Source organism: Elaeis guineensis, chromosome 4, assembly GCF_000442705.2.
Source record: "Elaeis guineensis isolate ETL-2024a chromosome 4, EG11, whole genome shotgun sequence".
Taxonomy (NCBI): Eukaryota; Viridiplantae; Streptophyta; class Magnoliopsida; order Arecales; family Arecaceae; genus Elaeis; species Elaeis guineensis.
The window spans coordinates 21,874,950-21,889,978 of NC_025996.2; the positions used below are offsets into that span (position 1 = coordinate 21,874,950).

At 41.3% G+C, this 15,029-nt stretch overlaps 1 protein-coding gene across 1 annotated transcript; it reads left to right on the plus strand.

Moving 5' to 3' along the window:
• LOC105043412 (putative non-specific lipid-transfer protein 14) lies at positions 1-366 on the plus strand. The gene has a single exon (XM_073256039.1). The coding sequence runs from the start codon at positions 1-3 to the stop codon at positions 364-366; it is 366 nt and encodes a 121-aa protein (XP_073112140.1).
• The last annotated feature ends 14,663 nt before the right edge of the window (positions 367-15,029 follow it).

Sequence of the window (15,029 nt, forward strand, 5' to 3'; positions counted from 1 at the left end):
ATGGAGATGGGTTCTTGTGGCAAGAGATGGTTGGGGGTGTTGGTGTTGGTGTTGGTGTTGGGCTGGGCCACAGCGGTGGCCGGGTTGATGGACTGCAGCACGGTGACGTCGCTGTTATCCACCTGCTCCAACTTCGCCACGTATGGGACGCCGGATCCCACCCTTGGCACCCCCTGCTGCGACGGGGTGGTCAGCCTCTACAACATCGCTTCCGACTCCACCGACAACCGGAGGTCGGCGTGCAGCTGCCTCATGGCCCTCATTACCACCTACAATCCTAATGCCACCGCCATTGCCCGCCTGCCCGGCCTCTGCGGCATCTCCCTCGGCTTCATCATTGATCCTAACACCGATTGCACCATGTAAAAACTACTCTCCAAATCTCTCTCTCTTCCTTTTCAACTCTAAATGGTCCTTTCTTTAAGTGTTAGATATACATACATATATATTCTTGACAAAAATTAATAGTTATAACAATAATCCTTGATACTTTGAGATTTTGAGTCAATAAATGAGAGAGGTGAAGTCTGAGGAAATCCCTGTCTCTAAGCCATATTAGCTTTCAGCCTATTATTTGGGGCCTAAGCCCAAAGCATGCATGCATGAACTTTTTTGGAACCCAAGCTGACCATGGGAGTCTGGAAACGTGCTTTTTAAGTCCAAATTGACTCGGGTGGAGTCAAGGAACTACTGCCTTAGCACTTTCATTCTCCATCCTAAAACAGTTGGACCAAATGTGAGCTTTGAGTAGTCAAAATAGGTGGGAAGGAGCTTATCGTACCCCAATGTCACATTCACTGTAACAACGCAAGATGTCCTTCTCTACAGGTCATGTCTTAGACAGTATACAGCAAATCCATAGAGGATCAGCCGAAGTGACTTCAACCTGTTGTCTTTACTACAGCACTACGTACTTTCGTGCAAAAAAGATCACATAAAACACCATCTGCATGCCTGTAAATTGGGACTCCTGCCAAATTTCTTTCAAAACGGAACTGTAGCTGGACAGAAACATTAGCATTTTGGTCTACCAGTATATTCTCTTTGTCAAAAATGGAGTCCTCTTGATCACTTTCTAACATGCATGAGGTTGTATGGTGCAGCATTCCTTGACTTTGCCTTCGGAGGAGTTGCTTTCTTCTTCTGATGCTCGTTTAATAAATAGCTGGATGCCGGAATAAATGATCTCAGCTTCCATGGACTATCTTGCAGAGGGGCTTCATTGGAAAATGGAAATTATATAAATAAATAGAGGTGACATTCGACATGTTAGAGAGAGAGAGAGAAGAGAGATTGTGCTCAGTGCTCAGTCCACTATGCAAGCCTACGGGAAGGATTTTGTGGCTAAATAGGTGCCTTTCATATCTTATGACATGACATTGAATCATGACCATAGTCTAGTAATGCAAACCTTATCTTCCTACTTCCTCTTCGTTGGATGGATGTCTCATCAGGACATCACTTTTTAAGATTTTTTCAATACCACACGATACAGCAAAAAAAAAAAATAAAAAATAAAAAAAAAATCAAAATACATAGATCAGCCACAAAAAGATTCATTTCTACGGGACATGCAAACTTCACTATGAAAAAGAAAATTTTACAAGAGGAGACCTCATCCTCAACCCTTGTACACCCAATTCTCTCTCACTAGAAGTTTTCCTCACAAAAGCTCTCTCTCTCTTGGAAGACCCCCTGAACCCCTGAAGTGCCTGGCGACCGCTATCCAGGAGCCTCCTGCTCCTTGTCTCTCAACGCTTCCGCCTCTCTCTACTCCTCTTCTCGGGTTCCGTGTGATCTCAGGCAAAAAATCGAACCACGAATCCTCTCTGTTAATGATCAGCCCTATTTAAAGGGCTTAAAACTTGATTAGAGATGGATTAGGAGTCCTAAACAAAGCCAGATAACCCCTAGACCGTCAGATCAAGGTCGGAAGCCACCCACGCCGTTCGATCGCGCTCCGGTCTACGGAATAGTGCCGTGAACCGCGTGAAATGCATGAGAAATATCCACACGGTCCACAGGCCCAGTCGTGGACCGTCCGGTCCATGGTGGACCGGTGAACTGGGCCAGCAGGCCGCTGGGCCTGGGCCGGCCCGCCCACGCGGGCCTGGGCCGCACCCGCGCGCGGGCCTGCGTGCGGACTGGGCCGTGCACCCGGCTGGGCCACACGCCCGCCTGGGCTGCGCGCTTGGCTGGGCCCCCCGCCCACGTGGGTCGCGCGTCCCGCGCGCCGCTGCCACCCGCCGCCGGTCGCTGGTGGTCCTCCGCCGCCTCGGGTCTCGTGCCAACTTCAAAAGCTCGTATCTCCTCCATCTGAGCTCCGTTTCAGGTGATCTTGGTCTCGTTGGACTTCATTTTTCGTCGCGAACCTGGTTGTGGGCTCAATGTAGGCTGAATCTTGAGGCATCAAATCCTAACAATCTCCACCTCGACTCGATATTCGACCTCCTCCAAACTCCGAGAGCTTCTGGATCTTCTCGTCCCCATGCCCTGGGGCAATCGCCTGCTGATCATGGATGGACAAACATGGGAGTCGAGCCAGCCTACTCGATCCCATCTCTGTCGTATGCTGTGCTCCTCCTGACCTGAGACCTGCTTGGGGCATCGTCCTGCGGCAATAGGAATCTCACCTTGCGATGTCGCCTCTCGTCCTCCTGAGTCTCCTGTCTCGTGCCCGATCCACCTCCTGGAGCTCCACCTCACTCTGGGCTCCACCTGGCTCCCGAAGCTTCACCTCGCACTGGGCTCCCCGTCAGGTAATAATATCCTTTGCTCCCCTTCTTCCCCTCCAGCACAATCCTATCACCGCGTAACACCCTCAGGATTCCTCCACCAGCTACCATCCTGTAGCCTCTCGAATCCAGTCTGCTAAGTGAGATAAGATTCCGCCTGAAATCGGGTATGTATCGGACCTCCCCCAATCTCCTCACTGCACCGTCATGTGTCCTCCAGCTGACCGTCCCAATGCCTCTGATCGCACAGCTCGATTCATTCGACAGATATACAGTGCCCTCACTGTTCTCCAGGGAGTCAAGCTGTGCTTCTCTGCAACATACATGATAGGGGCATGCAGAATCTAATATCCACTGTTGGGAAGAAGTAGATACCTCGTCAGATATCTCAAAGACATCTCCATCTAAATCACTGCCGGCCGTCGCTACAGCAGCCACCGTCTGATTTTTGAGTTGAGGACAATCTCTGGCTAGATGCCCCAACTCCTCACACTGGTAACACCTGATTTTGCTCAAGTCCCTCCTGGACTTGGACCGCCCTCGTTGTGATCCCCTGTCGCTCCGTCTACCACCTCCTGCTCCTCCAGAAGTCACCAAAGCTGAGCTACCGCCACCTGAGATCGAAGCTGGGTTCTCCCTCCTGAGAACCTCATTCTGGAGTATCGCCGCAGTGACCTCGTCCATCTTGATAGTACTCTTCCCCACTAGAAGAGCAGTCACCAAAGACTCATACGAAGGAGGAAGCGACGCCAGCAAAACCAGCGCCCTGGTCTTCTCCTCAACGTTCTCGCCAATGCTGAGGAGGTCGGTGAGGATCTTCTGGAAGTGGCTCAAATGCTCCTACACGCTATGTCCCTCAGTCATCCGCAGTTGGTAAAACTGCCTCCACAGAAAAAGTGTGTTGGTGAGAGACTTCGCCATGTATAACTCCTCAAGCTTCGACCACAGCACCGTCGGAGAAGTCTCGCTCAGCACATGGATCACCACCTCATCTACCAAGTACATGCGGATGGTACTCACTGCCTGCATTTGTAGCCGTTTCCAATCCCGCACCTCCATGGTGGTCGGCTTCTCATCGCACAAGAGAGCATTGATTAACCCCTGTTGGATGAGCACGTCCTTCACCCTTGCCTGCCACAAGGAGAAATTGCTCTTACCATCGAACTTGTTGATCTCCATCTTGATTGTTTCTGTCTTCTCCATCTTCAATCTTGCTCACCACCACTGCAATCTGCGTCCTTGTACCGCCTTGCTCTGATACCATTTGTTGGGTGGATATCTGGCCAGGACACCACCTCTCAAGATCCTTTCAGTACCACGCGATGCAGCATGAAGAAAGAAGAAACAAAACAAAAGGAAAAAACAATCAAAATACGTGGATCAGCCACAAAAGGGCTCGTTTCACGGGGCATGCAAGCTTCACTATGAAAAAAAAAATTTTATAAGAGGAGACCTCACCCTCAACCCTTGTACACCCAATTCTCTCTCACTAGAAGTTCCCCTCACAAAAGCTCTCTCTCTCTTGGAAGACCCCCTGAACCCCTGAAGTGCCTGGCGACCGCTGTCCAGGAGCCTCCTGCTCCTTGTCTCTCAGCACTTCCGCCTCTCTCTACTCCTCTTCTCGGGTTCCGCGCGATCTCAGGCAAAAAATCGAACCATGAATCCTCTCTGTTAACGATCAGCCCTATTTAAAGGGCTTAAAACTTGATTAGAGATGGATTAGGAGTCCTAAACAAAGCCAGATAATCCCTGGACCGTCAGATCAAGACCGGGAGCCACCCACGCCGTTCGATCGCGCTCTGGTCCACGAAATAGTACCGTGGACCACATGAAATGCGTGAGAAATGCCCACGCGGTCCACAGGCCCAGCCGTGGACCGCCCGGTCCACGGTGGATCGGTGAACAGGGCCAGCAGGCCGCTCGGCCTGGGCCGCACCCACGCACGGGCCTATGCACAGACTGGGCCGCGCGCCCGCCTGGGCCGCCCGCTCGTGTGGGTCGCGCATCCCGCGCGCTGCCGGTCGCCAGTGGTCCTCCGCCGCCTCGGATCTCATGCCAACTTCAAAAGCTCGTATCTCCTCCATCCGAGCTCCGTTTCAGGTGATCTTGATCTCGTTGGACTCCGTTTTTCATCGCGAACCTCGTTGTAGGCTCAATATAGGCTGAATCTTGAGACATCAAATCCTAACACTCTTGCAACAAGATGTTACAATGTTAGTATCGATGCATAACGACCATGGGGATGGTCCAAAACTTCTACAGAATGGTCAAGATTGTCAGCATATGATGTCGGCACCATCAATTATACATCAAACCGGCACGTATTGGCGGGCATGAATTATTATCTAACCAGCTGATACTTGGTCGGCTTTAGAAATTTTTATTCAAAAGTATTTCCTATTAATTTAGCATCTCACAATTGACTAACCAAAGTAGAATGTAATCTTTGAAGCAATCAATTAACCAAAAAAACAAGGGTGATCGGTCCAGTACATTGCAGCTAGCTGTGCTTTTGCCTTTTGCCACCATCAGTCTGCATGCCTCCTCCATCACCAACACTGCTTCTATTGAAATGAACTTGGACTCTGAAGATTTGTTATCCACTTACTTATTTTAGCTAGCAAGAAAAGGACAACAATATCCATCTATTTTAGCTAGCAAGAAAAGGGCAATCAAGATTTATTATCCACTTGGTCTACTTACTCAAAAGGGCGTCAAAGATTTGTTATCCAGCTGATCTACTTACTTATTTTAACTGGCAAGAAAAGGGAAAGATTTGCTATGAATCTTTTCTTAATCTGTACAGCTTAGCTAGTATTCTAGATCATTCTTTTGAATTCTAAATAGTCCTTTTCATTTGTATAAAAAAGGGAACCTCCTCATTAGTTTTTCAATCAAGAAATATGAAGATAATTTTTTCTTCATTTTAGCTTTCTTTGTTTGCCTTGTTTGCATGGTATCAGAGCCACGATCATTGTGGCCTAGAATATTCTAAGTTTTGTGATGATTAAAACTCATGGAAGAAGAAGCTCAGTCCGGTGTTCAGATCGACAGAGTTCCTACCGGCGATCCTTACAACCTTCCGAATTCTGATCATCCGGGTATGCTCCTGGTAAGCACTCCCTTAACTGGATTGAATTACTTGTCATGGAGTCGATCGATGAAGATCGCACTCAAGGCTAAGGATAAACTTGGCTTTATAAATGAAAAATGTGTTATGCCTGATGTTGAATCACCATTGTTTGAGAAATGACAACGAGTCGATAGCATGGTGCTGTCATGAATTTTGAACTCTATCTCTAAAGATCTAGTAGAGGTATTTCTCTATGTAACTACTGCATGTGAACTCTGGAATGAACTTGAACAAAGATTTGGTGAAAGCAATGGCCCGTTGCTTTACCAAATTAGACGAGAAATTAGCTCGTTCTCTCAAGAAAATATATCGGTGATGATATATTTTACAAAGCTGAAAAAGCTTTGGGATGAGTTATCTTGCTTGAGGAATTTTTCGATCTGTACATGTGGGGCTGCAAAAACTGTTGCAAGTATTGAGAATGAAGATAGGTTGATACAATTTCTTATGGGTTTGAATGATAGCTACGATCATGTCCGCAACTAGATCTTGCTACTCGATCCATTACCCGCCGTGAATAAAGCATATTCTATGGTGCTTCGTGTTGAAAAACAGCGTGAAGTTCTCTCTACTTCAGATTTGATGGATCACGTCGGGGCAATGATGGTTAAAGGATTGAAGGTTGAAGGTACAAAAGAGGCTAATATTCAAAAAAGTCAGAATTCTAGTAGCAACAAAAAGCGTGACTTTGCTGGAAAGGAGGATCGATTTTGTACCTATTGCAAGGTACAAGATCATATGCGTGACACATGTTTTAAACTACACGGCTACCCAGATTGGTACAAGGAGCTGAAGCAAAAACGTGCTAATCAATAGAATCAGGCATACACAGCACGAGTTTATGAAACTCCTATGGATGATGATCCACTCAATCCTCCATCTTAGCCAAGTGATCGGAGTGCTAATCTGTCCACCGTAATTCAGCAAGAAATAGCAAAGTATATGAAAGGGAAGGTGACCATGGAGCCAAACACTGCCAATTATTCGAACTTTGCAAGTAATGAACCTCATTGGTGTCTTCTTAACAAAGATAATGAGAATATTGGTACCTGGATAGTTGATACAGGTGCAACTAGCCACATATGCTCAAATATACAAATATTTTCTCAACTACATAAATCACCTAACCCCTCACCCATATACTTACCCGATGGGACCAAACAAAATGTCACATGTATAGGCACTATTTCTTTACATCCAAAAATAACTCTCACAGATGTGTTGTATGTGCCCTCTTTCAAGTACAATCTTCTTTCAGTCAGTAAACTTCTACAATCTACTAATACTATGGTTTATTTTTTTCCTTCTCATTATACTTTGCAGGACCATTGGACTAAGGAGATAATTGCTATTGGAAAAAAACATGCTGGTTTATACAAGCTTGATTCTTCATCATTCACACACACTCCTTCACAGTTTGTTTTTCATAAAAGTTGCAATAATGTTCAGTCTGTCACAAACTCTTGTGCTCTATGGCATGAACGTTTAGGTCATATATCCAAGTTTATACTGTTCAAAATCCCCAATATCAATATTTCTATTAAAGATTCTCTACCTTGTGAAGTTTGTCTTTTGTCAAAACGGCAGCGATTACCTTTTCCAATCAGTACAATTTCTAGTAAAACTGTGTTTGAATTGATACATGTAGACTTATAGGGACCATATCATATTCATACAATCACTGGAGCAAGATTTATTCTAACCATTATAGATGACTTTAGTAGAACAACTTGGGCTTACCTAATGAGAGATAAAACCCAAACCCTATCTCACCTCACTATGTTTTTGAATTTAACAGAAACACAATTTCAGAAACAAGTGCAATTCATTCGCACGGATAATGGCTCGGAATTCATCAATGCCTCTTGCCAATCTATGTTCCAAGACCAAGGGATCCTTCACCAAAAATCTTGTCCTCACACACCTCAACAAAACGGAGTGGTTGAAAGAAAGCACAAGCATATGTTACAGGTAGCTCGAGCACTCTTATTTCATTCTCATCTACCTAAACAATTTTGGGGTGAAGCCATACTTACAGCTGTCTACTTAATAAATAGATTACCTTCCTCGATTTTAAATTGGAAAACACCCTTCGAAGTTTTATATCACAAATTACCAGATTATAAACACCTTAGAGTCTTTGGTTGTTTATGTTTTGCCACCAACACCAAGCCACACAAAATAAAATTTGAACCACGAGCTACAAAATGTCTGTTTCTTGGATATGCATTTGGGTACAAAGAATATAAGGTCTATGATATCAAATCACACACAGTATTTATGTCAAGAGATGTAGTCTTCCACGAGTCCATTTTTCCTTATAAACATGAGCCTTCCATTTCATCATCTAGTCAATACCCTTCATCCACAATTTCTGTACCCATCATACCTGTGACTACACAAAATAATTTTTCCACCCCTATTTTCAATGTTCCAGTTGAGTGTTCACCACCATCACCTCATCAAAAGTCATGTCCTACACCACCTATTGTACCTCTTATTGCACCTTTTCGTAGAAGTACAAGGACGGTCTCAAAACCAGCTTGGCTACAAGATTTTGTAGCACAAACTATACATGATAATTCTTTACCAATAGTTTTACCTCCTAATCAAGATGGTTCTACAGGTACATCTTTTCCCCATGACCATTTCATTTCTGCTCCTACCTTTAATCATGATTATCTTACTTTTATTGCTAATGTATCAAGTGTCAAGGAACCATCTTCTTATCATCACGCTAAGAATGATGTCCAATGGGTTCAAGCCATGAATCAAGAATTGGATGCCCTCGAGCGCAATAATACATGACAGTTGACTGAACTTCCAGCAGGAAAAAGATCCATAGCTTCGAAATAGGTATATCGTATAAAGTACAAGCTGGATGGCACAGTAGATAGATTCAAGGCCCGACCGGTAGCTAAGGACTATAACCAGATTGAAGGAATTGATTATATAGACAGTTTTTCGCCGGTTGTTAAAATAGTTACGGTGCGTATTTTTCTTGCCATTGCTTCAGCCAAACAATGGCCTATTCATCAAATTGATATCAACAATACGTACCTTCATGGTTTCATTGATGAAGATCTTTATATGACACCGCCGGAGGGTTATACAAAGGCATACAATGGCCAGGTGTGTAAGCTTATTAAATCCCTTTATGGGTTGAAACAGGTGGGGCGTCAATGGAACAAACAGTTTACAAGCAAACTCAAGGAGTTCGGTTTCACTCAGTCATCTTCTGATCATTATCTATTCATCAAATCCTCTGGAGATGATTTTCAAGCTCTTCTTGTTTATGTTGACGATGTCCTTATCATCGGTACAAATGAGCATTCCATTTTTTCCACTAAGAAGTTTCTTGATGCTGAGTTCACCATTAAAGATATGGGATATGTTAAATACTTCTTAGGTATTGAGCTTGCTCGATCATCAGAAGGTTTGTTTATCAGCCAACGCAAGTATATACTTGACATGCTACAAGACGTTGGGCTTTCTAATGCTAAACATGCCCCTTTTTCCATGGCAAAAGCTCTTCGTTTATCACCAAATATGGGAGATTTAATGCCAGATCCAGAAAAGTACCAAAAAATTGTTGAAAAATTATTATACTTAAGTCTGACTAGACCAGACATTACATACTCTGTTCAACAACTCAGTCAATTCCTTCAATCACCAAGGATTCCTCACTGGCAAGCTGTTGTACAAGTTCTCAAATACTTACGAGGATGTCCTTCCAAGGGAGTATTTTTTTCAGCAGCATCATCCTTCAAGCTTCAAGCTTATTGCGATGCTGACTGGGCAGCATGTCCAACAAGTCGTAGATCAATCACGGGATTTTGTATCTTTTTGGACTCTGTTCTTATCTCATGAAAATCAAAGAAATAAACGACCGTGAGTCGTTCTTCAGCAGAGCCAAATATAGAAGCATGGCCAGCACAGCTTGTGAGCTCAAGTGGATTTCATTTTTTCTTCAAGATTTTCAGATTTTCCTCCATACTCCTATTCCATTGCATTGCGACAATCAAGCTGCCATTCACATCAGTAACAACCCAACGTTCCATGAACGTACAAAACATATCGAAATAGATTGTCATGTTGTTCGGGATCATATAAACAGTGGGTTTCTTCAAACTATTCACACTCCATCTCGTCTTCAATTGGCAGATGTATTAACTAAATCTTTGTCTGCTGCTATCTTTACATTCATATTATCCAAGCTTGGTCTGGTTGATCTTCACCAGCCTCCAGCTTGAGGGGGGATGAAGATTTGTTATCCACTTACTTATTTTAGCTAGCAAGAAAAAGACAACAATATCCATCTATTTTAGCTAGCAAGAAAAGGGCAACCAAGATTTGTTATCCACTTGGTCTACTTACTCAAAAGGGCGTCAAAGATTTGTTATCCAGCTGATCTACTTATTTATTTTAGCTGGCAAGAAAAGAGAAAGATTTGCTATCAATCCTTTCTTAATCTGTACAGCTTAGCTAGCATTCTAGATCATTCTTTTGAATTCTAGATAGTCCTTTTTATTTGTATAAAAAAGGGAACTTTCTCATTAGTTTTTCAATCAAAAAATATGAAGATAATTTTTTTTTCATTTTAGCTTTCTCTGTTTGTCTTGTTTATAGATTCTAAACGGTGGCCACTGAAATTTGCTTCAATCGCGGGTGTTTTAAAGTCATGTTGGGCAGAGTTATATGAGCTGAGTCTAGTTTTGGTCTTGTTTGTTGGGCCAGTGATACACATCCTCTGAAAGTTTCCCCGTGGGTATTCGAGCTTGACCTAGATATACAATAAAGCTGGCGTGCCCATGTTGACTCCTTTTCAGAAGCAGGCTATTACACCAATTGTGGGACATTCCTCTGTCCAACTTGGTGCTCCCTATATATAATAGGTGCAGATGACCAATCGCCATGGCCAATGGTGTGAATGCATATTTTATTTTGTTCCATGTGCCGTGTGAAGCATCAATATAAACAATTCAGGGACTGACCATTAAGAAGAGTAGGTAGAAATATTAATTCATTAGCTAGTTTGTTAAGGAGTCCGAATGACATCATTTAACCAATGTATTGACCCTCCGTACTATAAAGCTGGCCCTTTAATATTAAGCTCCTTATTGGTCCCCTATAACTTCAAAGGCATCAATCATTTCTAAAGCTATGCCTTCTGCGGTCCTGCATTTTAGCTGTCAGACATGGGTAGCATGGTCCTATCAAAAAGAATTCAAGCTCACATCAACACAAAAAAAAAAAAAAAAAAAAAATCAAGTAAAGTCCACGGCAGCAACCTGAGTCTTCAAAAAAAAAGAGGGGAGATAAATTAAAAGCAACTTTCTTTCGGAAGTAAACTCTGGATCTTGTCTCACCTGTTCCCACTAGTCAATGTGCTTTCCAAGCTTCCCCAGGGGGATCATGTGCAACCAACCTTCTGCAAGCGCCGTAAAAATGCAGCGTACGCCTTCAATAAACAAATGACAGAATCCCTGGCATTCATATATATTGTATTTCTTGAGCTTGATTGCACTTTGCCATCAATAGATAGGGAAAAGTTAGATGATATTTTTCTTCAAAAAGGTACTCGATGTGTGATATAATGAGAACAAATTAAACCATGGAATCTCAACCTACATGGAGACAGAAGAAGAGGTTAAAGGGCATGATCACGAATCTTATATGTAATCATTAACTTAGGATCATCTAAATGATAGGTATGCTATAATAATTATATTACAGGATGCAGGGCAACATTCTTTTTGATTCTAACCATTTTACATCCACACTTCACCAGCAACTATATTTTGCTTCGTTTGAGGATAATGAGTGGCATGCAACTATGTTTTAGTTGCGCCACTTTTCTTAATGGAGGAGGTTCAGGTCTCGAATGGCAGGTGCTTCCTGACAAGCTAGACACAGGTAACTTTCATGTCTTCTTCTAACAATCAATGGCATTCCTACAAGAAAACAAGCCGACCACAAGCTTGCTAGGCTTGCTCTAGCTCAGCCTACGTTTTAATAGAGCCCAGCCCTAGCTTATTTAATTTTGAGAAGTTGAAGCTATACATCTACCAAAATCTTATTTAAGAGATAGTGAGAATTTATGATCCTTAAATATTTTATTTATATTTTTTTGGAATATCTTGATCATATTTTGATTTTATACTTAGAAATATTTTGATTTTATGGTTAGAATATATTCTATTCTAAATAATCTATGTTAAGTTGTTGTTAAAATAGATAATAGTAATTAAAAATCATATAGCATATAAGAAGAAAGGCAAAAGAACTAAGAGATGGATGGGTAGGAATATTAAAAGCCAAGATTCTACTTCTTAGAATGCTAATCATAGTGATTTACTTCGCTAGCAAAACAAGGGTGGTTGTAGATTAGCAAAAGATAAGAGGCGAAGAAAATGAAAATCGAAAAATTATGAATTGAATTCATATATTAGTATTGTTAACTTATTCAAACCTAGCTCAAGACAACTAAGTCTAACTCCAACTCTACTCATTTGGTAACTGAAAAAACCAAACTCCAGTAGCTTAAAAAAGCTTGCTTATGCGCTAGTCTTAACTCTAACATCACTTTTCATCTAAGTATGAGGTATTATAAATCACTTTTGAATTAAACATAATATCTTCTCATCCAATCACGATGAAGGTAAAAAATTTCCTTACCTTGCTTAGCTCGAATCTTTCTAAAAAAATGCTAGAAAAAGAGAAAAATAGAGTCTAAGTCCCTTCTTTTATTCGTTAGTAAATAACAATTGAGATATATAGCATATATTTATACTAATGAGGTTCATGCTTACATAATACATGTCAGATTCCTATTCTAGTTAAAAAACAACTCAATTTTCTCGAAGTAAACACAACTGGTAGAAATAATTACAAAAAAAAAAGGTAACATTTTTTCTAAGTCTTTTTGGATTGTTAAATGAGTGCTATCAAATTTTTTCTTGAAAGAACAAAAAATTAGTTTGATTAATCCATTTCAAGATCCAAATGATAGAATTTAAACTTAATCATTCAATGTGACGCATCCTTTATAGGCGAAGCCGTGTCATAAAACTGAAAAAATTACCAAATATCTGTGATCATCTCAATCGGATATTATATAGTTAAGTTATGGCATTTAGAAGTTTAACATGCTATTTAACTTTCTGATATAGCAAATCTTACTTTAACCATATCTAGTCTTCCTTGTAGTGGTCAAAGTGATCCATATTGAATCTGATGATTCTTCTAGCTAAATTATTTTTAATTAATAAATTTTATGAATAAATGCAAATTCATTATGCAAACTTGGATAATTTGGCATGGTATACTCAGGGATACATTTTTATTTTTTAAGAACGGAAAAGGAAGGAAACACCCACTCAAGATAAAGTACTTAAATTCATATACTCAGGGATACATTGTTTAAGATTTGAACCCGGAATCTCCATGTCTATAGTTTTTTTCTTTCCTTCTTCCTCCTCCTCCTTTCCTTTTTTTTCTTTTTTTGGTACGTGTGTGCATGCGCGTGCGTGCAGGATTGTTGGGTTGGGGGGCCGGGGGGAGGGGGGGTTGCGTATCAGTTACCAATCATTACTATATCAACAAAATTTTTAAGATGGCATACGTTACCACCGACCATTTACTTTAGTGGTATCTCTAGCTAATTGGGCGAGGGGAAAACGTGATGGTATAGATTATGTAAAGCTTAAATTCTAGCACGCTAATACACTGTGCATGCCAGGAGGACAAAATAATATATGTACGTTTACTTGGAGTGAACATGTCTTGCACTGTTTCTTCCAAACAAAAGTGGAAGGAAACGAAGGTACCTCCTATACGTATCTGTTTTTTGCGAGCACAAACTTGTGTGTAAATATTTACACTGCATCACATTGTGGAAAGTGAGCTGAAGGTGACATTTTATTATGAATAAAATAAAGTTGAATCGGGACTGTGACGTCTCCTGAAATAGTAATTTCTGTTTATGTTTGACTGAAAATTTTATTGTTCATGAGTCTAAGTTGAAAGTAATTAATTAGAAAGAAGGAAAAAAATCTTGCCGTACGTACGTAGAAACATTGTTATGCATGCAGTCCTATACAACATAATTATTTTGAAGTAAGTAGACTATGACTAGAATGATCTCTTTTCTTTTTTGCTGAAAAAAATGACCTGTTTTCTGCTTTCCTTTTTTAAACTCGTTTCGCACAACTAAGATGCAGTAAAACTTAATTTATTCAAAGTTTATTTGTAGACCCAGATTGAAACTGGATGAACTGCATATCCAACAATATTTATGAAGTCATATATAGATCCATTGCCAGCTAGAAAACTCTATGCCTTTCCTTGGAATGTAGCATTGTCTCGCGCTTTGATTTAGACCAAAATATGTTCTTTTTTTTCTTCTCTCGGCTTACATCATTGATTTGGTATTGACAGATAAAATGACAACCTGCAACCGGGCTTTAGGCATGGTGACAAAGGAAAGAATGAAGAAGAAAAAGACCGTGTATACCTATTTTAAGCATGGCTCCAGAGTATGCATCTCGGCGAACGTGGCAGCCAAACTTGCACATGTGGGTTGCTTTCCAACCTGGCAGCATGGGATCCCACCCAAGATTCCATTCCCCTACCACGTGCTGCTGCATCTAACCGGGCATTGGGTATTTTCTTATTTTATCAAATGCTACCACGTGGCTGCATCATATTCATGACACCTGACGAACTAGGCCCACATGATGTCCATCGCAGAAATTATACCCTTCACTGCATGCACAGTATAGCAGTGCATCATGCCAATTATCTCCCTAAGCTTACATGGTTCTCATTCACTGTGTGCTTATCTCAGATTGCTATCTTTCCATCTTATCTCAGTTGTATTTCTATGATGATCCGCTGATGTGATGCATATGATATACAGTGTTAATTTTCTGTGCATCTTTAGATAGTGTTTGATGATTCAAATATTATGATCACCATGATGATCTTACAGAGTGATCTAAAATTATCGATGATTCAAATTCTATGGTGATTTAATCAGCAGTGATCTAGGATCATGATATTTGATAGGCAATGGTCCAGTGATTAAAGATCTCCAGTATCAACGAGTAATCCGTTTGATATTCCATGAAAATTCAAGGTCACTAATTATATAATATCAA

Bases quoted from the DNA above. Each gene is read 5' to 3' on its own strand.
- LOC105043412 (XM_073256039.1), top strand. From the start codon at position 1: ATGGAGATGGGTTCTTGTGGCAAGAGATGGTTGGGGGTGTTGGTGTTG.